The 25,572-nt window shown below is 28.3% G+C and overlaps 1 protein-coding gene and 1 long non-coding RNA gene across 2 annotated transcripts in view; one reads left to right on the top strand and one right to left on the bottom strand.

The window, feature by feature from the left end:
* Positions 1-18,329, bottom strand: part of LOC126735115 (mitogen-activated protein kinase kinase kinase 13) — a 41,982-nt gene extending 23,653 nt beyond the window's left edge. The window contains exons 1-2 of the mRNA XM_050439043.1: positions 18,023-18,329; positions 13,626-13,801 (exon numbers count right to left, since the gene is read on the bottom strand). Coding sequence (XP_050295000.1) covers positions 13,626-13,783 — 158 coding nt within the window. The 5' untranslated portion in view covers positions 13,784-13,801; positions 18,023-18,329. The remainder of the gene's footprint in view (positions 1-13,625; positions 13,802-18,022) is intronic.
* LOC126735116 (uncharacterized) lies at positions 7,752-24,854 on the top strand. The gene is made up of 4 exons (XR_007660327.1): positions 7,752-8,209; positions 8,318-8,405; positions 8,513-8,542; positions 24,581-24,854. It is a non-coding gene; the product is annotated as an uncharacterized LOC126735116 (long non-coding RNA).
* Positions 24,855-25,572: the final 718 nt, after the last annotated feature.

The following is a 25,572-nucleotide window of genomic DNA, read 5'->3' as shown; positions in this document are numbered from 1 at the left end:
TTTAGATATCTGAAGTCATTTTCAATATGATTACAGAAATTAAAAGTCATTTTGAGATTATTCCAGGCATTAGCAGTAATTTTCAATTTAATTCCAGGCATTTAAAATATTTTTCAATTAAATTCTAAAAATTTAAAGCTATTGTAAAACTCTTTAAGGTACTTAAAGTAATTTTCATTTTGATAGCAGGAATTGTAACTATTTAATTAAACTCTAAAAGTTTAAAGCCATTTTGATACTTTTTTAGATATTTGAAGTCATTTTGAGATTCTCCTAGAAATTAGCAGTAAATTTCAATTTAATTTCAGGTATTTAAAATATTTGTCAATAAAATTTTTAAAATTTAAAGCCATTTTAAAACGCTTTCAGGCACATAAAGTAATGTTTAATTTAAAAGCAGAAATTTTAACTACTTAATTAAACTCTAGAAGTTTTTCTGGCACTATTTTAGGTATTTGAAGTCATTTCCAATATGATTACAGAAATGAAAAGTCATTTTGAAATTCTTCCAGGCATTTGAAATAATTTTAAATTTAATTTCAGATATTTAAAATTATTTTTTAATTGCATTCTAGGAATTTCAAGTTATTGTATGTTGATGATATCTGTAATAATTTTTAATTAAATTTGAAGTAATTTTTAATTTAATTCCAGTAATTCAAAGTCATCTTGAGAATCTTTTAAGCATTTGAAATAATTTTTAATTAAATTTCACAAATTTGAAGCCATTTTGAGACACTGCCAGCCTCTTTAATTAATTTTCAATTTGATTTCAGGATTATCAAGTTACTTTCAATTTTATTTGATAATTTTTCATAAAGTAATTTTGTGATTCTTCCAAGCATTTGAATTAATTTTAATTTAATTTAAGACATTTCACGTAATTTTAAAATTAATTCTAAGAATACAAATTTAATTTACGTGCAAATCATTAAAAAAATATAATTTTTGGAAGTCTCGTAATGCTGTAAAAAGTTCAATCTTCAGAACCATGTAGGTATTTCTAACATCTTTTACCGTCGTTTATCATAAATTCAAATTTATGATAAACGACGGTAATAAAACAACTTAGATGGATCCGGAAAAACTCCCAAAGAGACCAGAACGTTAATAAGAAATGAGAAAACACATCGTACGTCTATTCGCTTTTAAATAATATTGAAAAAAAAAGCCCACTTCAGCCCGACGCGACACGTGCGGTTGCCCCTATCTCCGCAATCTCCAGACGAATAAAAAAAATCCCCTTTTTGGCAGGCTCGTTATTCTTCTGTAATTAAATTTCTTATGCACCCCAAAAGTTTTCGGACCCAGTATATCCCCTTTGGCGCGTGTTGGGGCGTAATATCTCCGAAACTATTTCTATATATGGTCCCTATATCGAGTGGGCGGATAATCGTTTTTTTTTCTTCTATGGTGCGAAAGTTTTATGTTTATTTATCACGAGAGTAAACTGTTGTATGAGTTTAAGCTTGTTATGTTTTATTCGTTGATTTGTGTGTAATGTATACTATATTTTAAAGTATTGAGTCTATAGTAGAACATGTTCAAGGATATAGGATGCTTAGAACATCTTTAAATAACTTTAAATACGTGAAATATCTTATTACGAATATATGTAGAATGGTTTATTTTATACTTCTGATAATGGTTTTATTTATACTTCTTAATTTATCAAGTTGTTCTGTTTCTACAACATACTAGTAAAATTACCATTAACATCAATGGTATGCATTTTAAAAAATAATATTTATTACACTTATAATAAAATAATTACTTTTATTGAAAAATATTAAGATGTTCAAAATAAATAACACAAAACCTAACCAACAAACATATTACATAACGGTTTTAAGTTCCGAAATGTCAACGTCATATCTTAAAAAGATGTTCTAGCACATATAAGTCCGAAACCGTTTGCAACGCGGTTTCAGTTATTTATTTATTTATTTATTTACTTCAGACAAAAAATCCACTTTAATCATGTAGATCTCAGAAATAAAAATGGTAAATCTCCGAATGGAAAAGTGCAACCGGATCAACAACATTCCTAAAATTCCGGTCAACGTATTTATTGTCAACATTAGATAAGTTAAATAAAGAACGTTCGTCTGGCCGGATTACGGCTGGTTAATATTGGCCAATCGAATTTTTTCTTTACGGTTTATGAAACCAGTTTCGATACGGTCTTATCGCAAAATACCATTGCGCTATATCGAAGAAACATGGCGGCCGGCAATTTTTTTTCTTTAAATTTTAATTGCGACATATGCTCACTTTGAGATTGATTATTTTAATAATGGGTTCATGTGTCGAGTTGTATGGGCTTGGGTTAAGAGGCTCGGTACGCACCATTATTTTACATTTCTTAAATGTTTTGCATATGATGGGTGGTAATTATTAGAGGCTTGTCAAGGTAAGTCAGTTGTGAAAAAGCATGTTTCCCAAATTATGTAATATTTTACAAAAAAGAAAAGATACAGGACGAATAAAATATTAATAATAATACATCAGACTAAGACTAACAGCAGTATTGGGATGTGTGTAAATGTATTTCCGCCAAAAAGTCAAAAAAAGAAGTAAACCATAATACCAACGTGATCAAAGCCATAGAGACGAATGTGCAAAAAATAAAAGGAAAAATATTTTTTAATATAGCATTAGTTTTTTGTACCAAATTGGTTACCGGCAAATCCTAATGTAAACTATTAATAAATAATTCCTATTGGAGGAATCGTTTTTTTTTTACTCAAAATCGAAATGGTCCAGTCGTTGCTTGAATTCGAGCATCGTGACTACTCAGGATAGAAGACTTCGCCATGCTTCTCTATCCTATACGAGTTTCATTACTTCTAATATTAACATAAGATCTTAACTTGGCCTATGATTTTTACAAAAGATCTGGTTTTCGTTTTTTTGCTGTCCACTTTCCTTTGGATCATAATTCTCTCCATCCCGTCCTTCCTTACGTTTAACGTCCAGGATTCTGACCCATAGGTTTCTATGAAGAATATCATTCTTTTAAGAAATTTCACTTTGGTCTTTGCAGATTTTAACTAGTCTGTCCAGAGCTTCTTTTGCCAATCCAGTCCTTTTCCCGATTTCTTGTTAGGACCCTCCTTTGTTGGTCATTTTTGCGTCAGTATAAATGACAGTTTCATTGGTTTCTATATCATGGATAAGTCAAAATGGCATTGAGATTTTTTGAGGTCCTATTTCGTCATTTGGTCATATTTAATCAAACAAATGTTTGGTCTGTAGTCATACACCTGATTCCCAACTAACAGCTTCTAGTTGTCGAAGTATTTCAAACATTTCTTGTTCGTTTTATGCCTGAACTATCGTGTCATTTATATATCGTAAGTTTGACAGTTTTTTTCGTTAATAGAAACTCTGCCTTTCTAGTTTTCTTAAGTCTTTCTAATAATCCATTCTCCATTTATGTTAAAGATAATTAGGAAGAAAAGACAGCCTTGTTTGGCGCCTTGGGGAAGTGCTCCAATATTAAGGAAAGAGATCAATTTCCAGACCCCCATATCCAGTCGAGTCCAGGTTCTAGTCGACTTAGGATGTCTCTAATTTTCAATATTTTTGAATATAAAATAGTCAGGTAATCTTCTTTGGACTATTTTAAGCAAACAAAACTGTAAGATGAATTATTTTTTTTAAATAATGAAAAACCTACGATTGATTTATTCCAGGCACTTGCTGAGAGAATTTTTTTTTCCGCTGCAACGGCCTGGAAGAAAACATTATTTTATGCCTTCTTAATTTTTTTATCACAAAAATATGCCAAATAATTCTGCGATTCATACTTAGGGTTATATCCCAAATTAACAGTTAAATTTTTTAATACCTGTCAATGATTTTCTTTGTATATTTCTTATTAAATACCTCAATACTTCAATCTTAATAACATTGATTTGAATTTTTTTTTTATACAGTATTTTAATTATTGTTTAGTTAACTTTTTTTTCAATTTAAAATTATATCTCTTTATTTTACAAAAAACCTCCTAATTTAAATTGAGAAAAAATAAACACATTTTTAAAATTGTTTAATTCAGTTGATTCGGAAGGCTCATATTTTCTATTAAAATAATTTTTTTAATTATCTACATTTTTTAATTGAATCCTTATATTTTCTTAAATCCTCTTCAATTTGTACTTATTTTTTAAATATTCATTTCTATATTGCAAAAAAACATAAATTAAAAAAATCAACAAAATATTTATATAAAAGAAAACTATAAATATTTTTCCTTAATTTGTAATATTTTTTAGTTAAAATATATTATATATTTTTTTAGTTAAAAGGTTTTTATATTATTTAAATTCCATCCTTTTTGCAAAAGCTTTCTAACCTAATATTAAAAAAAAAATTACAGGTTTTTATCAATTTTATCACAAAAAGTTTAATTTATAAAAAAAATTATTTAGGATATTTTAATTTAAATAAAAATCAACTAATTTTTTTCAATTTCAAATTTCGATTTTTTTTTAATTCCTTTGCAACGGCCTGGAAGAAAACATTTTTTTATGCTTTCCAGGTAGTTGAGAATGAAAAAAATTTCAACTGCATGAAAGACAAAATTGATGGATGTATTCTAGGCAGTTGCTGAGAAAAAAAACATAGTATCTTTGAATTTGTCTGCAATTGCCTGGAAAATAACACGATTTTTTCTAGTCCAGGCAGTTGAGGACCAAACAAGCGCAACTGTCTAAGATAAAATATATATTTTTTTATCTCTCTTTAACTGTCAGGAATACAAAATTGATTGATGTTGAAAAAGTATAAATATATGATTTTAAAAAATATAATTTCTTTGAATCGTTCTACAAATGCCTGGAAAATAACATAATTTTTTCTAGTCCAGGCAGTTATTAAGAAAAATCGTAGTTTTTTGGATTTTCTGCAACTCTCTGGAAAATTAAATTGATTGATCTATTCCAAGTAGTTGCTAAAAAAAAACATAATTTCTTTGAATTTTTCTGCAATTGTCTGGAAAATAACATGATTTTTTTTTCTAGTGCAGGCAGTTGAAAACCAAACAAGCTGAACTGTCTGAGGGGAAAAATTTTTTTTTGTTTCTTTAACTGCCTGGAACACAAAGTTGATATATGGATTTTAGTTGCTGAGAAAGCACATAAATTCTTTGGATTTGTCTGCAATTCCCTGGAAAATAACACGATTTTTTCTAGTCCAGGCAGTTGAGGACCAAACAAGCGCAACTGTCTAAGATAAAATATATATTTTTTTATCTTTCTTTAACTGTCGGGAATACAAAATTGATTGATGTTGAAAAAGTATAAATATATGATTTTAAAAAATATAATTTCTTTGAATCGTTCTACAAATGCCTGGAAAATAACATAATTTTTTCTAGTCCAGGCAGTTATTAAGAAAAATCGTAGTTTTTTGGATTTTCTGCAACTCTCTGGAAAATTAAATTGATTGATCTATTCCAAGTAGTTGCTAAGAAAAAACATAATTTCTTTGAATTTTTCTGCAATTGTCTGGAAAATAACATGATTTTTTTTTCTAGTGCTGGCAGTTGAAAACCAAACAAGCTGAACTGTCTGAGGGGAATTTTTTTTTTTGTTTCTTTAACTGCCTGGAACACAAAGTTGATATATGGATTTTAGTTGCTGAGAAAGCACATAAATTCTTTGGATTTTTCTGCAACTGCCTGGCATACACAATTGACTGATCTATGCCAGGCAGTCCCTGAGAAAAAATATAATTTCTTTGAATCTTTCTACAACTGACTGGAAAATAACATGATTTTTTCGGGTCCAGGTAGTTATTGAGAAAAATCGTAATTTATTTGGATTTTTTTTGCAACTGCCTGGAAGACAGAATTGATTGGTCTATTCCAGACAGTTGCTGAGAAAAAAACATATTTTCTTTGAATTTTTCTGCACTGTCTGGAAAATAACATGATTTTTTCTAGTCCAGGCATTTGAGAACCAAACAAGGTCAATTGCCTGAGAGAAAACATTATATTTTTGTATGTTTCGTCCACTGCCTGAAATACAAGATTGATTGATGTATTCCAGGCAGTTGCTGAGAAAACACATAATTTCGTTGGACTTTTCTGCAATTGCCTGGAAAATAACATGATTTTTCCTATTCCAGGCAGTTGAGGATCAAAGAAGCTCAATTGCCTGAGAGAAAACATATTTTTCTTAATGTTTCTTTAACTGCCTGGCGAACAAAATTAATGGATCTATTCCAGGCAGTTGTTTTGAACAAATATAATTTATTTGTTTTCTTCTGCAGCTGCCTAAAAGACAAAATTGATTGACCTATTCCTGGCAGTTGCTGAGAAAACACATAATTTCTTTGGATTTCTCTGCAATTGCCTGGAAAAAAACATGAGTTTTTCTATTTCAGGCAATTGTTGTAAAAATACATAATTTCTTTGGATTTCTCTGCAAATGAGTTTTTCTAGTGCAGGCAGTTGAAAATCAAACAAAAAGAGAATCAAAAAAATATGTTGTCTGAAAGGCAATTTGTTGGACTTTTCTCAACTGCCTGAAATAACAAAATGTTTGTTCTGTCCCAGGCAGTTGCTAAGAGAAAACAATTTTCTCTCATTTTCCTTTCAACAGCCTGAAAGAAACAAATGTTTGATATGTTCCAGACATTTAGTTTTTTCTCAGTTCTTAGGCAATTGATGTGTTTTTTGTATTTGTTAGGCATTTAAAAAAGGAACGAGTTTCAACCATTGAATAGACTAGAGTAGACCCATATTTTAGCATATCTATAAAAAATAAATATATTTTTTTTTAGCGTCTTATGTGCGTTAGCTGAAATAATTTTTTTTTATTTTAAATAATTGCAAAATTGGAGGTACTTAAGATACTACCTTATGTATTAATATTCCAAACGAGTTTTCACGTAAGTTTTTATCATTCTCATTTTTTCTATTAAAATCAAATATAATAAAATTTGCAAAGAATTAATGGCAAAAGAACAAGAAATAAAAGAAACGAATTGAATCGAAGCAATAGAAGTTGAAATATTAATAAAACTGTAGAAGAAAAAACAATTAGAAAGACGTTTGTTTACACGGTACTATATTGATTTTGTATAATAGATCTCTATAATAGATAGCACTGCCAGTCAAATTTTAATTTGACTCGCAGTGTCTAATGCAAACCTTCAAGAAAAAATAATTTTGGCTCAAATTTTTTTTCGGTCTTTTTTTATTGTAGTTCCAAAGCCTTACCGTTATAAGTACAACAATTTTTCATTGAAATCTTTGAAAATATTTGGGGAAATTACAAAACGAACAACAAACGGAAACATAGATTATACTACGTATAATAATTTATTTATTACTTCCAGGCATTTACCTTTGTAAGTTATTTTTTAATTTTTCTCAAGGAGTTGAATGCATTTATTGTCTTGAAAATAAAGTCTTTTTTTCACGAATAATGAGATTTTTCTTATTTCGAATACGACTTCAACTGCCTGGAAGAACTAATTTTTTTCCATGCAGTTATATTACCAATTTAGCCCCAGAAAACATAATATATTTCTTATCGCACTATAGATAGCCTGTAGGAATATCGTAGAGGACTTTTATACTATATAAAAATTATTTACGATACATCAGACTAAGCGATGATAAAAAAAATTATTACTGTATGGACCAACTGTGATTTATGAACTACATACGAAAAACATCATTTCAGTTTGAAATTCATTACTTCAAACCTCTTAGACTAAGATGGTGCTTAAGTATGAAAAATAAAACTAAAAACTGGCTTCTACATGTACATATACAAAAAATAAAACAGGTTAGTTGTCACTTCTTTATTCATTGACGCAATAATAATAATTATTGCCAGGCCATAAAAAACACCATTTGGCAAACTCGTTATGATAAACAACTTAATAGCGATTTCAAAGGTCTCCAAAAAACCCGTATTTAATTATTTTACTAAATTTAACGTTAAATTGAGTACCAATTAACTAAGGAATTGGAATTCTCAAACTGACCTGCCATTATTTCTTCCAAAATTCTCCACCGTAAACACGCTGATCACCTTTTCTGACTCCCTCTGACCCCGGTTATCACCCACATTCACCCTCATTTTCACCATATTTATTGCGTTCACCAAATAATTGCACATAAGTACTTGACAACCCTGACGTCACAATATCGCGCTAACCCTCGAATAAATTTTATCGGTTTTCCACGGTAGGTATTTGCACAGCATTTTACCAGAGTTTAATTGAAATAAAACGCCCTTAAAAGGGTACTAAAAGTACATATTTGAACGGATTAATAATGTTTATATTATTAAAGTGGTACCAGGCGAGCGATTAAGAGAGACTGGCGTACCAAGTTGGACTATCGCCGATTGGTCGGCGGTACCGTTATCTCGAATCACAAGGTGAGCGTTTACAGATAAGATTTTTCAGCGAAATCGATTACGTACGACGGGACGCACATGCGAATTATAAATAAATAAATAAGTAAATAATTTTTATTTGTTTACAGGGTAGATCATATCATAGAGAAGATCTAAGGGTAAATACAGAGTTTTTATTATTATTACTAGACAGACATATGATCAGTTTCTGGTAGGTATATTGATGTTTTAGTTAAACATTTCTGGGATATTTGAGAAAATTGTTATTATATTTATGTAATTTTTTTTTTATTTTAGGTTTTCTAGCATAAGTTTGTTTATATTTATAACTTATTATTTTTGCAATAAATTCTTGACTTTTTTGGGGTATATGCTCAAATTAAATTATTGGAAAAATTTTTAAAATTGGCATTTTTTAATTTAAAATTTTGGCAAGCAAAATTAAATTCCAAAAAACTCTTTGAATTTTAAAATTGCCTAAGAAAATAAAACATTTAATTAGGACTAAAGCCTTAAAAAAGAAATAAATTAATAAAAATTAAAGATATTAGCGTGTAAGATTGGATCTTTTCATACATTCCTCTTAATAATTTTTTTATCCCAAAAATATACCAAATAATCCTGCGATTCATAATTAGGGTTATATCTCAAACTAACAGTTAAATTAAATTATTTAATACCTGTCTTGATTTCTTAATAATATTGATTTGAAATTTTATTTTATACAGTATTTTAATTATTGTTCAATTACATTTTTTTATTTAAAATTATATCTCTTTATTTTGTAAAAAACCTTCTGATTTGAATTGAGAAAAAATAAACAAATTTTTAAATTTTTTTAATTCAGTTGATTCGAAAGGCTCATATTTTCTATTAAAATGCATTTTTTAATTATCTATATATTTTAACAAATTCTTTATATTTTTTTAAGTCATCTTAAATTTGTACTTATTTTTTAAATATTCATTTCCTTATTACAAAAAAATATAAATTGAAAAATTCAACAAATTACTTATATAAAAGAAAACGTAAATAATTTTTCCTTAATTTGTTATATGTATTTTTTAGTTTAAAATACATTATGTATTTTTTTAGTTAAAAGGTTTTTATAGTATTTAAATTTTATTGATTTTTCAGAAGCAGAAATTCTTTAAATATTTGCTTGTTTCTTACAAATTTTATCACCAAAATGTCCAATTGAAAAAAAAATTATTTGGGATATTTTAATTTTAATTAAAAATCAACAATTTTTTTTTATTTTGAAATAATTTTAAGATAAAAATATTCAAAAGCACTAATTTAAAAAAAAAAAACAACAATCTTAAAAAACAAACAAATTGTGAAAATATAAGAAAACATGGGTCTAGGCAAAATATATTGTGAATAAAATTGTAATTATAAAAAAAATCAATTTTAATGTAAAGTCAAATTAAAATTTTGATTATTAGCATATTTTACATTATGTACGAGAATAGTGAAAAATTTTAATTGGCGTAGAAGTTCCAAATTTAAAAAAAAAATAAAACATTTAATATTTCTAAAAAATTTACAATTTTCTACATTTTAATTTTTATTAATTGTTTTTGTAATAAATAAAATATTTTTTAAATTTAAAGGTTTATTAATAAAAAATAATGTTATTAATATAACCTCTTCAGTCCATACGTCCAGCCCGCTGTACATTTTTCAAAATATATTAGTACGGGCTCACGACGACTTAACGTAATTTGGAGCCCGCCGTGCAGCGGACTGGACGTGCATACATACGCCAAAAAATATTTGGTTAAAAATATTTGGCAACGTTGGATTTTTTTCAGTTTTGTTTTGACGGAACAGGTGTTATGTTGTAAATCATGGCGTCGTATCATAAACTAGGTAATATTTGCATTATTTTCGATTGTTTTGATAAAATACTGATTAAAATCAAATAAATTGACTGCTATTTAGTAAATCAACAAATATACGTACAGAAAATGTAACGTCGCTATACAGAGTGTTCGGCTTTTAATTTTGTGCAGTATTTTGGACGTCGGGACTTTATTTGGTTTTACTTTTTACCCAAAAATTTTAAATTTTATGGTTGTTATTATTTCGTCTTTTTTTAAGGTGGTATGCAACCACTGACGGATAAAGATCTTGAAGATATTCTAAATGACAGTGAGTTCTACTTGAGCGATGATGATGAGGAAATCACCGCCGAAAACGGTGAATCAATTGAGGCAAATGATAATGAAGACGACGAGCCGGCGCCGGCAGACGCAGATTCGGTTTTTGATACCATTAAAGAGGAGTCTGATGACGATAATGTCCCTTTATCCAGAATAAGAGAGCAGGTTCTCCAGGAGCAAACAAAAAATAAAACCGCAGAAGTAAAATGAAAAAGAAATGTTCTTGAAAGTCGAGAAGATGTCTACCTTGATCCGGAATGGCAGTTACAAGATGATCATGAGTATTGGACACCCCTGAACTATTTTTATGAATACTTTCCAGATTATTTTTGGGAAAATTTATCAGAACAAAGTAATATTCGTGCCATGCAAGCAAATGTAAAAAACCACTAAAGTCAACAGCCAAAGAATATCGAATATTGACTGGAATACATATTTTAATGGGCATTTTTGGACTTCCACGGCTGCGGTTGTATTTTATGAAGGGAATTGAAATATCTTGCATTACTCAGCTATCTAGAGACCGTATTTTTAAATTAAGAAATTTTCTACATGTTGTTAACAATCTTAGTGTTTCAAATGAGGTAAAGCAGTCAAATCGGCTATGAAAAGTTCAACCTATCATCGATGCGATTCGCAAAAAGTGTATTACTTTACCAAGGAGTAAAGAATTGAGCATCGACGAGCACAAGCAATACTGCTCTCCGACAGTACGTTAAAAACAAGCCAAATCCAGTAGGACTCAAAAATTTTGTTTTAGCTACACCTTCCGGACTGGTTTTAGATTTTATGATTTATCGAGGTGCAAAAACTTGGTCAGATGGTTCTCCCGATCAAAATTTGGGAATAGGTGGATCGGTTGTAAAGAAGCTTTCAGAAGATTTGTCGCCAGGGTACATAATTTATTTTGATCGTTACTGTACTCCAGTCAAGCTACTGGATCATTTACTAACAAAAGGAATTTTGGGAATAGGGACAATTATGAACAACAGAATTCCGCGAGATCTTAGGAGCAAAATAAAAAATGATAAAGAGCTCCTCTCGAATGGTCGTGGTTCCTTTGATGAGTTTGTGCGAGAAGACAAAAAAATTACTATTCTAAAATGGATGGACAATAGATCAGTAACAATGGCATCAACATCTTCAGGCTCTGCGCCAGTAACAGAAGTACGCCGATGGGACAAGAAAAATAATAAGTACCTTCTTGTTTCATGTCCAAACTCTGTCACTAGTTACAACCATTCTATGGGAGAAGTGGACATGTGTGATAGACTAATATCTTACTATCGCATTTGTATGCGAACAAAAAAATGGCCGGTAAGAGTTTCCTGGCATTTTGTGGACTTGGCAATTACAAATTCGTAGGTTGAATACCGCCAAGACTGCTTCGCTCGTGGAGATAGAAAAAACTCTATCATGGATTTACTTGAATTTAAACTGTATATCGGGAAATCTCTTGTCCTTGGGGCACAAGCAAAAGGTTTTCAAGATCCAACTTCTTCATTAGATGAAGAAAAAAGTCAACCTGCTAAAAAATGCAAGAAGTCGGAGATGCCACCAAGAGATGTCAGGACCACTGGTAATGAACATCTATCAATATGCAGTGTTAATAACAAAAATTCCTATATGCGCTGCCGTAATCAAGGCTGTACAAAGAAAACAAGATTTTTTTGTGTGAAATGTAAGCTTTATTTATGCATTTCTCCAGAGAGGCAATGTTTTTTTGAGTTTCATAATTAGAGACTTAAGTCCAATTGTCCAAAATACTGGACATCATATTTTTTTGTAGTATTTTTTTTTTGTAAAAATTTTTTTTTTGTTTTTTTTAAATCTTAATAAACCTATTTTATTAAAAGTTTCACAAAAAAAAAGTAAAACAATTCCTTAGGACTGAAGGGGTTAAGTTTAAAATTTGTTTTATTTGCAAAAGCTTTTTATTTTAGAATTTTGTCTTTTTTTTTTAAATATTTATATAACTTTAATTGATTTATTTATTTACTTTTAGTACCGTATTTTATTTTCTACTAAATTTGTATTTTCTTTTCTCCAAATAATAAAAAGGATATTATTATAAAAAATTAGAAATATCATAAATAATATTTTAAATTGAAATGTTAAAGCTAAAGAAATTTTGAAAAAAAAATATTTAAATAAGTGAAAATAAGGGAGTAAATGAGAAAAAAAGTAAGTTATGCAAATATTAAAATATACTAGGCTAAGCAAAATATTGTTTTAATAAAATAATTTTTAATTAAATTTAATTAGATTTTAAAGTATACATTTTCTGACCAAAAATTGTAAATTTAACAATGTAAAAAGAAATTAATTCAATAAAAATTATAATTTAGGATCTGGATTAAATTTTAAAAATGTGATTATTTTTATTTAAACGAGCAAGAATTTTGCACAATCAAGAAAAAATTTAAACAATTTTAAAAAGGCCAAATTTTAAATATTAATAGTTTTTGCATAATTTGATTAAAGTGTGCTGTTGTTGTTGATTAAATTAAATTGTGCAAGAATTGGGATTTTCCGCAATTTTTAATTAGAATCGGAAAATTAATTTTTTTATAAATAAAAATCGTTGAAAAATAATAAAAGCGTGAAAAAATTAATTAAAATTCGAATTATTTAAATAAATAAATGAACAAAGAATTGTTTTGAAAAATTTGTTACAGGAAATATTCGAAATAATAAAAAATTACGACCTTTTGAATAAAAACTATAAAATTTTATTTTCTGTGTACCTTGCCTTGCTCTGTAATATTAATTTGAAAATAATGCTAAATAAACATGATTAAAATTATTTACAAATTCATTACAGACCTGCCTAAGCTTACATACAAATAACGTTAAAACCTTTTAGATGCTACTTAAGTATATAACACTCTCACGTTCCGCATGAAGGACCAAAAAAAACCTGTCTTATTAAAGAGAAGAATACCTATAGAACTTCCTGCACATAATCACCATTATACTGTGGGAAAATGCATTTTTCTTTTGTTCTATCCAGACCGATTTAGAATTAACTTATATACTTTATCTTTATAAATCTTAAATAATAGTTACAAACCTTTCAGCCATAATATTATCGCATTCATCCTGTCCAGGGAGTGACAAGATATGGGGAATTAAAATATCGCCTGTTTCGATTTCGGGCTTGATTATGGCGGCGGGAGCGGAGTTTGGGGGCACCATCCCCCGTTCGAGAGTTCCCTCGGGGGTGTGCATCCCTTATAGGGTCCGTAACTGGAAAAGAATAAGCATTAGGTGTTAATATGCGGATATAAATAGGTAGAAAATTTGAAAGTGAATTGTTGCAATTTAAAATGTTGGGCGCCAAGAAGTATCACTCAATATTTGATGGTAAAATTGAGTGACGTTTTTCTGCAAAAACTTTTAAGACAGTTGTATTGAGAAGTTAGTTTTTAATGCTTAGTTTATTATAGAAGTAAAAATTATTGAGGGTTTCTCGATAATGATATTAACTAATTAGGAGATAAGGAAAGAAATTTTATCTGCTTAGAAAACTTAGTATAATAATGTGCTTATTTGCTTTCTAAATGTGATTATGAGCTATATGAGCTATATATAACCTCATGAGTGTACTTTAAAAGGTTGAAATATGAGCTAAAGTGCCTAAAAGCAGCTTTTTTAAAAATTATTCCAGACAATCAAAGTTCTACTTAAAATAATTTTGTTTCCCAAAAATCTACTTCCAAATAAGCAAGAAATTACACCAACTACGTAGAAGAACAAAAAAAATATTTCAACTGGTTTCAAATGTCTGCTTATAGAGTTGATAAGCTCAATAATGAAAGAGTTATCTGCAATTTTTACGAGTATTTTGCATATAGTAATATTAAAAGAAAATTTTCTTGAATTTAAAAGCCTGAATGAAAATTTAAAAAAGAAATATTAAAAAGACAAAATAATTAAAATATTAAAATAATCAACTGCTTGAAGCAGCAAATAATGACATTATAAGGATTTTTAAAAGCCTCCTCAACTACCTGGCCAACGAGTTTATAGGCTCAACTGCCTGGAAGAAATAAAGGTACAGGTCACCCCAAAGGTTCCAACCATAAGAGTGTAGGTACAAGACAAAGTTGGGTTGTCCAATAGTACCCCATATGTTGGGCACCAAAATCTATATGGATGGACTGAAACCAGATTTTGGCTAGAAATGACCATTTAAAAAATTTTCAAAAAGTCACAAATTAATATAAAATAAAATAAAAATGAACATACAAATCAAGGTAAACGTATAAATAATTTAAAGCTATAAGTATCCTTTTCTGACTATCTTTATATAGAAATTAATAAATAAAAATGGCAGGACTGAAAATTAATTAAAGAAAACACACAAAAAAGTTTACTGGTCCAATATCATCCCACATGTTGGGCGCCAAAATGATGGCTCGACCAAAGTCTGTGAATATGTGTTCATTTTTTTGTGGCCTTATTAATTAGCGGAATATAAATTAATTATAATTTAATTATAAAAATTAATTAGTGGATACTTTTATTATATATATTAGATATTTAAAAGTATATATTTTACATGCAATTGGATACCTAAATATGAGAATAAGCAAATGAGTTTATGAATACTGCCTGAAAGAATTCCAAATAATTTCCAATTTTTACTTTTTCAATTTTTAAATAATAAAAAAAAAGTTTATCTAGGCAATTGGTAAAGTAGTTTCTTAACTTCCAAGTGTTTGGACTAATTAAAAATAATGTTCTTTTAATAATTTCTAAAAGGTGGCAAAAAAATAGTTTAACTACCCAAAAGAAGTGAGAGAAAGAATTTTAAATGCCCAGGGGTGAAATGGAAAAAGAAATGAATATATGCTTAGAAAGGTTACTCAACTCTCTGGAAAATGATCCTTTGAGTTCAAACTACCTGGAAAAACCTACAAATGTTTATTTAATTAAATATTAAAAAAACTATAAAATTCTATCGAACTAAGAAAAATCTACAATTAGTTTAAATCTGTATGTTTCTTTTTTCTCACTTTTTTTATATAAAAATTAATAAATAAAAATTCAGCAGGATAAAAAATTAATAAAAAAGCAATGTTGTTAACACTTGGTTTATATTAGACAATCCTCAGTGCTCTACAAGAAAAAGTTAACTAGGTTAATAACATCCTACATGTTGGGCGCCAATTATTATTAATTAAATAGTGGTTTTATTATTAATTTAGCAGATAATTAATTAACTAATAAACACCCTTAATTTAGTTTTTTAAAAGTTATTATTTTAGATTTAATTGGATACCCGAATATATTTAGGTCCACTGCTTTTAAAGCTTCAAAATCGATCTGTCGAATTTTGGTTTGTTGCAATGTTTATAAAGAATATTACCAGTACGATTAATTAATTAGTAGGGCATCAATCAATTAAAATAAAATTAGAGAAATTAACCGGTAAATGCTCCATTTTGTATATCTGGGACTTTAAATGCAATTGGATGCTTCAAAATCAAATAAGGATATTTTCAAACAGTCAATATTAATTATTCAATTTTCTTAATCAATTCCAAGGTCTGAAGGTGATAAGCCCAGATACCTCTAATTTATATAACTATAAACAGTTTAAAATGCAATATTACCCATATGTTGGGCGCCAAAATGTATATGGATCAACTAAAGACTGACATTTTTGTTTATTTTTTATTGGCCCAATTAGTTATTAGAACATGAATTATTAAGAATTAAATTACAAAAAATAAATAGCGCTCTTATTACAAATTTTTTAGATTTTAAAAAAAGTAAATATTTTATATGTAAAGAGATGTACAAATAATAAATAAGATGGTAAACCCAGAGGACCCTGATTTATGACTATGTGACTATAAATCGGTTAATCTGGATCAAAAGGGTAATTTGAAGTACAGTAATTATATTACCATATATTACCTGCATGTTGGGCGCCAAACTGTACATGGGCTGACTAAAGTCTCTTTTTATTGGCGTAATTAATTAGCCGAATATGAATTAATTAGAATTGAATTATAGAAATTAATTAAGGACTGCTCTTCTTACATATTTTAGAGTTAAGATTTTACATACAATTGCGTGCCCAAATATATTTAGTTCCACTGATTCAAAATCAATTTATTGAATTCTCTCCCACACACAATGTCTATAACTAGTAGCAATAATCAGAGACATTAATTATTAAATGCTTTTGTAACATATTTAGGACTCTACATGCAATTTGGTGCTAAATTGGATGCGGCAATAGCAAAATGTTGATATTTTCAAACCGTCTAAATCAATTAATCAATTTTTTAATTACTTGCAGGGTCTGAAAACGGTAAGCCCAGAAAACCCTAATTTAAATGACTAAAATGATTATTCTGGATTTAGAGAGTAATTTAAGATGCAATTTTACCCACATGTTGGGCGCCAAAATGTATATGGATGACTGAAGTCTGTGAAATTTTGTTTATGATTTATAAGCTTATTTACTAAGTGCAACATGACTTAAATAAAATTGAATTACAAAAAATAATTGGTTGATGTTTTTAAGAGTTAATATTTTACATACCATTGGATGCCTAAATATATTTGATTCTATTTTATTTATTCTTTAAAATTAATTTATCAAATTTTGTTTGCCTGTAATACCTATACAAAATTTAATTAGTGAAATTAATTAATTAGTAAAACATCAATTAATTCAAGTTAAATTAGAAAAATTAATTAGTAAATGCTCTCATTGCCTACTTGAGACTTCACATGCAATTAGATAAAGCAAAATCAAGTTTAAAAATTTCAAACCATAAATCAATTTTTTTTAATTACTTGCAAGGCCTGAAGAAGGTAGGCCCAGAAAACCTGGATTTATATTTTTATTTGACTAAAATGCTTATTTTGAATCTAAAGAGTAATTTAAATGCAATATGACCCGCATGTTGGGCGCCAAAATGTATTTAGATGCAGAAAAGTCAGATTTTGTTTGGATATTGAAATTCAGCTTAATTGATAAGATTTTATATAAGATTATGTAAATTTTATTTTAGGTTAAGTAATTGACTTGTTTAGCCTTTTAAGCTTATAAGAAAATTATACTTTTTAAAATTAATATTTGATCATACTATTGTCATTTTGTATTATTGAGTTTTAATTAATTACGTTCGCTACAATTTATTCTAAAAAAAAACGTAAAAAATAGAAGTGTTAAAATCCCATTCAAGTATTTCATATGTTTTATACATATATAACAAATATTAAAAATTTAATTTTAAAATAAACTTAATGACTAATAAAAACATTTAAATGGGCTGAAAAAAAGAGTTCAAGGAAATGCACCCTCTGCATCAGTCTTTAGCATGTCAGGAATTTCCTGATTGGTATGCGGAGGCGGCGCCGTAGAATCAAATTAAGTAATATTTGCATCAAGGTATCGATAATTTTATGTGAAATTCTTCAAATATTGATAATATAGATACAAACCTTTAAATGAAAACCTCCACTGTAAGCACGTCGAGCCTTTCTTATATCCAAATAGGTAATCCGTTCGGTCAGGTAGAACACAAAACACACATTTTCACAACACTCGCGTTATTCAAAAAGGCAAAATTATGCGAGACAAATACGGATATTACGAAACCGATTGCGAGAGTTGGACGTGTGGTCGCATTTAATGTCGCCGTATAAAGAGGGTCGAAACCTGCGAGGGTTGAAAAACACGACGAAAATCGGTGGCGCACTCGATTTCGGCGCACGGGTTTCGACGAAATCTACGCTCGATACTGAACTGTGGCGTCCCTTCTCTTTTCTTTCTTCATGCCAACCATGATGGCGATACGCTTGTCCATCGGTATCGGAAGAAGTTTGTTCGTTTCAGATTATAGGGTCACTCCGGAGGAGACGTTTTGTACAGCGAGAGAATTTAATCAGAATTTTTATTAAAAAACTCTAATCTTTTCTTAGTTTTGACTCGGTCCTTTATTTTTCAAAATCTCTGTGACACACTGTCTCTTATTACTTAAATTCTTCTTACTAATCTTTTAACTATTTAACATGTATGCTAAGTTTAATTTGCGTGATGTTCAGACTTTTGTGGAATATGGTCCCCCCGACAACTGCTGTTTATTACTAGAATTTATCGATATTCAAAAGAGGAACGTGCCACTAAAAATCTAATTAACTCAAATCAAAACATCAAAATTTTTTATGACTTCTCTTAAAGTGTGAAGATTGAAATGATATAATTTTGGAAAACGATATAAATTTAAAGTTTGATAAATTTTACTCAATTATAAACTTTTATTGCAATTTGTCTTTGCCAGAAAAAAATATGTAGTTTAGAAATCCCATTAAATATTAAAAAATGGATCTTTCGTGCAAAGCAAAAAAAATATTATGTCTATCAAATCAAATCAAAAGTAATTTATTTGCTATAAAGAGTCAATACATCCCTAGAAACAAAACAAAGGTAATATATTTAATATTTTAAATTACATCTTCTGCCGGCAAAAAGGTCTGTCACACAGAATGATCCCATCCTTAAAACAGATTATAAGAATTTAAATAAACATTATAACAAAATAATTTCTCAGGCCAAAATTAACTTGAACAATGATTTGATCATTAATTCATCTAACATACATAAAACAGCATGGCAAATCTTAAACAATAGTAATGGAAAAAACGCATTTTAATCGCCAGCTGATCTTGTCAAATCTCATGCGGAAAACTTCAGTAATTCTCAAGATCTGTATGTAATAAATTTAACAACTATTTTTCATCCTCAATAAACGATATTTTAATTAATGATTTAAACAGCCGGCAAAGTATAGAATTTAGACCTGTTCTTCAGAATCAAAACAAAACATTCTTTTTAACACCTACATCATAGTTTACTCTAGTCTTTCATTATTTAGGTTTTAACTAGAAAAAAAAGTCAGTTGGTATTGACGCTATACCATAGCCAATAAGATTTTAGCTCCTTTAGAGGATATAATAAATACGAAGATCCGAATAATACTGAATTATACTGAATAATACTGAAGATCAGCAAAATCACCCCTTTATTTAAAAAGGGTAGTCGCTATAATATTGACAATTACTGGCTATAAGTTAATGACGTATCTTAAGAATGTTGGGCGCCAAAATGTATATGGATCGACTGAAATTTTGTAAATTTCTTATCGGCGTAATTAATTAACCGAATATGAATTAATTGAAATTGAGTTATGGAAATTAATTAGATAAAGCTCTTATTACATATTTTAGAGTTTATTCAAAATCAATTTATTGAACTCTTTCCCACCCATAATATCTATAACTAGTAGCATCAATTAGAATCAAATTAGAGACATTAATTAATAAATGCTTTTGTTACATATTTAAGACTATACATGCAATTGGGTGCCAAATTGGATACGGCAATATAAAAATTTTAATATTTTTAAGCCGTCTAAATTAATTAATTAATTACCTTAATTACTTGCAAGGCCTGAAAATGGTAAGCCCAGAAAACCCTAATTTATATGACTTAATAACTAAAATAATTATTCTGGATTTAAAGAGTAATTTAAGATGCAATGTTACCCGCATGTTGGGCGCCAAAATGTATATGGATGACTGAAGTCTAAAATTTTGTTTCTGATTTATAAGCTTATTTATTAAGTGCAACATTTTATCTCCTTAGAGATTTTAGCTCCTTTAGAGGATATAATAAATACGAAGATCTAAATAATACTGAATTATACTGAATAATACTGAAGATCAGCAAAATCACCCCTTTATTTAAAAAGGGTAGTCGCTATAATATTGACAATTACTGGCTATAAGTTAATCACGTATTTTGAAAATAATAACCTATTTTCTGCAACTCAACATAGATTTATAGAGGGTAGGTCCACCGAAACCTCTATTTTTGAAGCATCCAACTATATTAATCAAAGCTGAATCAAGGATTTTGCACCACTGGAATTTTTTACCACCTAAGTAAGGCTTCTTTAAGATCTAAGTTAGAAGCCCCTGGAATAGATCCCATCTTATAATTATATCAAATAGACAAACGAATAGCTCAAATGATCTCTGTAACTATCCTTGTGAATCCTAAATATTGACCACACAATGTGAAGTTCCCGAATTGGGGTATATTGTCACCTTTGCAATTTCTGATCTTTAGTAGTGTTAGACCTTTCTCCCTCTCATTACATATGTCAATTTTCAGACGATACGTCAATTATTGTAAAAAAAAAACAAACAATTTTCAAATTTTTGACTTTCGTTGCAAATATTTCTAATAAATAATTGGAATATTTTTAAAAGAATTACACATAAAAGTCAATATTGTCAAACAATTTTATATATAAACGCTTTTTATGCCTCAACAACTTCTTAAGTTAGAGGCGATTTTGTCATCCAAGATCCAGAGACCACCAAATTGTAATTTTATGGTTTTTTTATCGGATATTTTTGGTTATAACTTGAGAACCACTAGAAATATTTTCATAATTTTTTCACGACAAAATTGTGAAAATTCTTGGGGATTATTTTAAGAGTAGAAACGTCACTTTGAATTAAAAATTTAGATCGTTAGATAATTTTTGGTTTGACAAATTTTTTTTTGATCAATTTTTAACTTTTATTGCAAATATTTCTATAAAATAATATTTTTAAAAAGCTTAAACGCAAAAAAAGGCATTTATTTTGAAACAATTGTATATAGGAGCATTTTTAACACTCACAACAGGCAATTTTGTCATCCACGATGCAAATTTGTAGATTTTAAAACCAAATTGTAATTTTATAATTCTTATTTTATAGCGGGCATTTTTGGTCAAACCTTGGGAACCACTATAAATATTTTTAAAAATTTTCCACGATAAAATAGTAGGATTTCTGAAGATGACCTAAAGGTAGAAACGTCACTTTGAATTAATTATTTGAATAGTATGGCCATTTTTGGTTGGGCCATGTTTTTTGCTAAATTTTTCAACAGTCAATTAAAGAAATTAAAATATTTTTAAAAAGATACATACATAGAAGAAAACATTTTTTGGAATCATTAAATATATGAACGTTTCTTGTTCCTGAAAAATCTTTTGAATTAAAGGTGATTTTAACATACAAGGTTCAAAAACCACCTAATTTAAAGATCTTAAAACCAAATTTTAATTTTTTAATTTTTATTTTTAAACGGACATTTTTAGTCATAACTTATTTACTACTTGAAATATTTTCATAATTGTTTTACGACAAAATAGTGGAAATCCTGAGGTTGAATTTGAATGTAAAAACGTCATTCTGAATTTTAAATTTGAATAGAAAGAGCATTTTTGATTTGACCACTTTTTTTACCAAATTCTTAATTTTATTGCAAATATTTTTTTGAAATAATCCAGTATTAAAACCAAATGGTAATTTTATGATTTTTATTTTTTAACGAACATTTTTGGTCTTAACATGAACCACTGAAAATATTTTCACAATTTTTTCACAATAAAATAGTGAGACTCTTGAGGGTTAATTTGAGTAAATTAAAAAAACGATTTTGCGTTAATAAGTTTGGTAGTTAGGGTCATTTTACATCAAGCACTTTATGATGATTAAAAAGATATAATTTAAATTGATTTTTTTTTACAAAACCAGTGATACTACCTTCAAAAAATCAACTACCTTGAATGATAGATTAACTATTCTGAAAATATTATTTAAGGTACCAAAGTACTTATTCAATAATTCTAATAAGAGTACCGAAGTTAAGCACCAAACTTGCACTTTTTTTTTACAAATGCCTCACTGTTTCGTCAACAAATTAAAGTCAAGATTCCAGTTTAATTTTTTTATTAAAAAGCGTTTTTCCTTTATTAAAAAAACCGGTTTCATGTGCTTTCTAGCTGCAGAAAGAAGTTTAGTTCTAGCACGATTGTTGTCCAGAGCATTTCGCTCGCTCTGTAAGAGATTTCCTAAACCAAACTTAAAACAACAAGTAGATTGCTAGAGGTGGTGGTGTCTGTTGGCCAGCAAGATCACCTGATTTGGCACCTCTAGACATTTTTTGCCTGGGGCATTATAAAGCTGCTCATATACACAACTCCTGTACCCACCACATAGGACCTAGCTGTATAGTCAAATTTTCTAATAGTTGTGATAAATTACAATATGATCTAAATAACTTCGTAGCTTGGTATGAAAGAATGGTATGGAATTAATCCAACTAAATATAAAATTATGACTCTTTCTCGTTCTAAAAATACTATTGATTTCGACTTTATGATCGGTCGTTATACCCTTAAAGGATCTTATGTATAAATTATACAATCTATAATATTAAACAGAATATTTAGATTTTTTTGACGTGACAAATGACACTGTTGACAAATGATGTTAAGTAAATCTTCATAAAATATTCCAGGACTAAGCTGAATACAATTTTTTTTCTATAGAATTAGAATTTTCTTTGATCTTAGCAATTGACCAAACTGACAATTGAGATTGGTAATAAATACGAATGACATTGACAATTTATGTAATTTATTTATTTTAATTTTTTCTCGCTATTGACAATTGACAGATGATATTAATGTAATATTTAAAAAATTTCTAATTTTATAAATTTGACAAATGACAGGTGACTATTGATATTTTTAAGAAAAAGGAATGACGTTTGACGTAATTGTCAATAACTTTGTCGGTAAATATGAAAAACATTAACAATCGAGGTAATTCAGTTATTGAAATTTTTTTTCGCTGTTGACAATTGATAGAAATGAAAATTGACAATATGGACAAATAGGAATGACGTTGGCAACTAACATTGCAAAGTAAATTATCATGAATTATTCCAAAATACTACACGAATTTAAAAAAAAAAATTTTCCTTACTTTTATTTTTTTTAAAAACGTTTTTTTTTCCAATGATGTAGCGATCTTTAATAATAAACAAAACATTCCAGACATTTTAAATTTTTTAAATTTGAAAAATGGCAGAAGTGACCATTGACATTGTTGACAAATTAAAATTATATTGAGAACTGACGTTAAGTAAATGTTCATGAAATATTCCAGGCATAAGCTGAGTACAACCTTTTTTCCATAGAATTTGAATCTTGATGTTGACAATTGATTTCGTTGATGAATATGAGTGAATTGACAGCTAACATTATAAACTAAATTGTGATAAATTATTCCAAGATATTTTACAAATTAACAGAATTTTTTTTTCCTGGGACGATCTTTTAACTAATATTCAAGAAATTTCTAATTTTCTAAATTTTACATATGACACATCTAACTTTTATCAGATTTATTATTTTTATTGTGACTATTTTCATTTTTGACGAATAAGAATTGGCAATTGGCATAAAGTGATTTTTTATAAAATATTCGCAATTATTTTAGGAATAAGCAGAATACAACAATTATAATTTTCTTAGATGTTGACGATTAAACAAAATGACAATTGACGTTCTAGAAAAATATCTATATATAATATACAAATTTAATGATATATAATATTTTATATAAATATATAATAACCTATGATTTAACGATCTGTGATATTAATTAATATATTCTAGTAATACAAATTTATATTTTTCTAAATTTGACAAATGACAGAAGTGATAATTGACATCGTTAAAAAGAAATACGAATGACATTAATAACTGATATAAAGAGAATATTTCATAATTTTCTAATTTTATTGGGCTATGACAGAAGTGACAATTGACATTTCGACAAATAGGTATGACATTGACATTTGACCTAAAGTGAATTTTCATGAAATACTTAAAAATATTTAAAAAGGATAAACCAAATAAATTCTGAGAATTTTGCAAGCTATTGGAATATTGAAAATTAGAATCAACATTTATATTAAATCATTTATAATGGAATCTTTTGATAAAATATTTTTTTGAATATATAAGACATTTGAACTATCCTGTTGCATGTTGAATGTTCTCTAAATATTCTGACAATAGTAATTAATTACTTCATTCCATTATTAACCTGCTATACTAACACAAAATATCTCTCTCTGCCATTCAGATCACATCATACTGACCAAGGCAAAACGAACACGTTCACTTTATGGCGGCAGCTTGGTGCCAGCATACTAGAGAGAGAAAGAAGCTATACCACGCGAGACGAAGAGTATGATGGATATGGATGCTATAGGTTTCTTTTGTTTCATTATGGTATACTCGAATTGCACCAATCGTTAAATTTAAAATAGTGGATGACAATATGGTTTTGCCTCGAGTTTTTTTAATATAATTATTATGTCTTCTATATATATTTAAATATCATTATAAAGAAGCAATTAAAAACAGAATTTATGGGTAATTTTATTTAAGCAAATGTATACATACAAGTTTTAAGTACCAGAATATTGGTGCAGTAAGTCCTTATCCAGTGTTTGGGTTCGGCACCATCACTTCCTTTAAAACAGGTATTTGTACCTTTTTACCTGACATGAACCTTTTTAATACAGACACAGTAAATCTGAACGGTTTGAAATCTTTATTTATTATGGGTCCTAATTTATTTTCTACCAGCACCACATGCAATTATGGGATTTATCTTGGCATTGGGTTGAGCAGAAGTCTTTTATTGTATTTGAATTTATGTGAATTTTCACGGTTCGTGTTAATTTTTGTACGAAAATAAATACAATTTTATAATAGAGCATGGCGAAATATTGATAAATTTTGATTATATGGGGTCTATTGATCAAATGAGGGTGGTCTAGGGTCTTATGGCAGTTTTGCTTACGAAATTTTATTGCAGAATCCTCTCTTAATGTTTTTGACATTTTTTAAAGTAAATTTATTTTTACTTATTATTTTATTACTTATTTTTTGTTACTTTTAGACAGTTGAAGTAATGTTGGGCGCCAAAAATTGACACTCAATATTTTTTTGCTGATGTTGAGTGACTTTCTCTTTGTTATTTTTAATTCCCTACAGGGCAACTACCTGCACAAACTTTTAGGTAATAAGGCTCATATTAAAGTTGTTTTATTTAGGTTTAAGGTTCCT

This window comes from Anthonomus grandis, chromosome 4 (assembly GCF_022605725.1).
Source record: "Anthonomus grandis grandis chromosome 4, icAntGran1.3, whole genome shotgun sequence".
NCBI lineage: Eukaryota > Metazoa > Arthropoda > Insecta > Coleoptera > Curculionidae > Anthonomus > Anthonomus grandis.
Note: the sequence above shows the minus strand (reverse complement) of the source record. Positions and strands in the feature narration are given on the sequence as shown.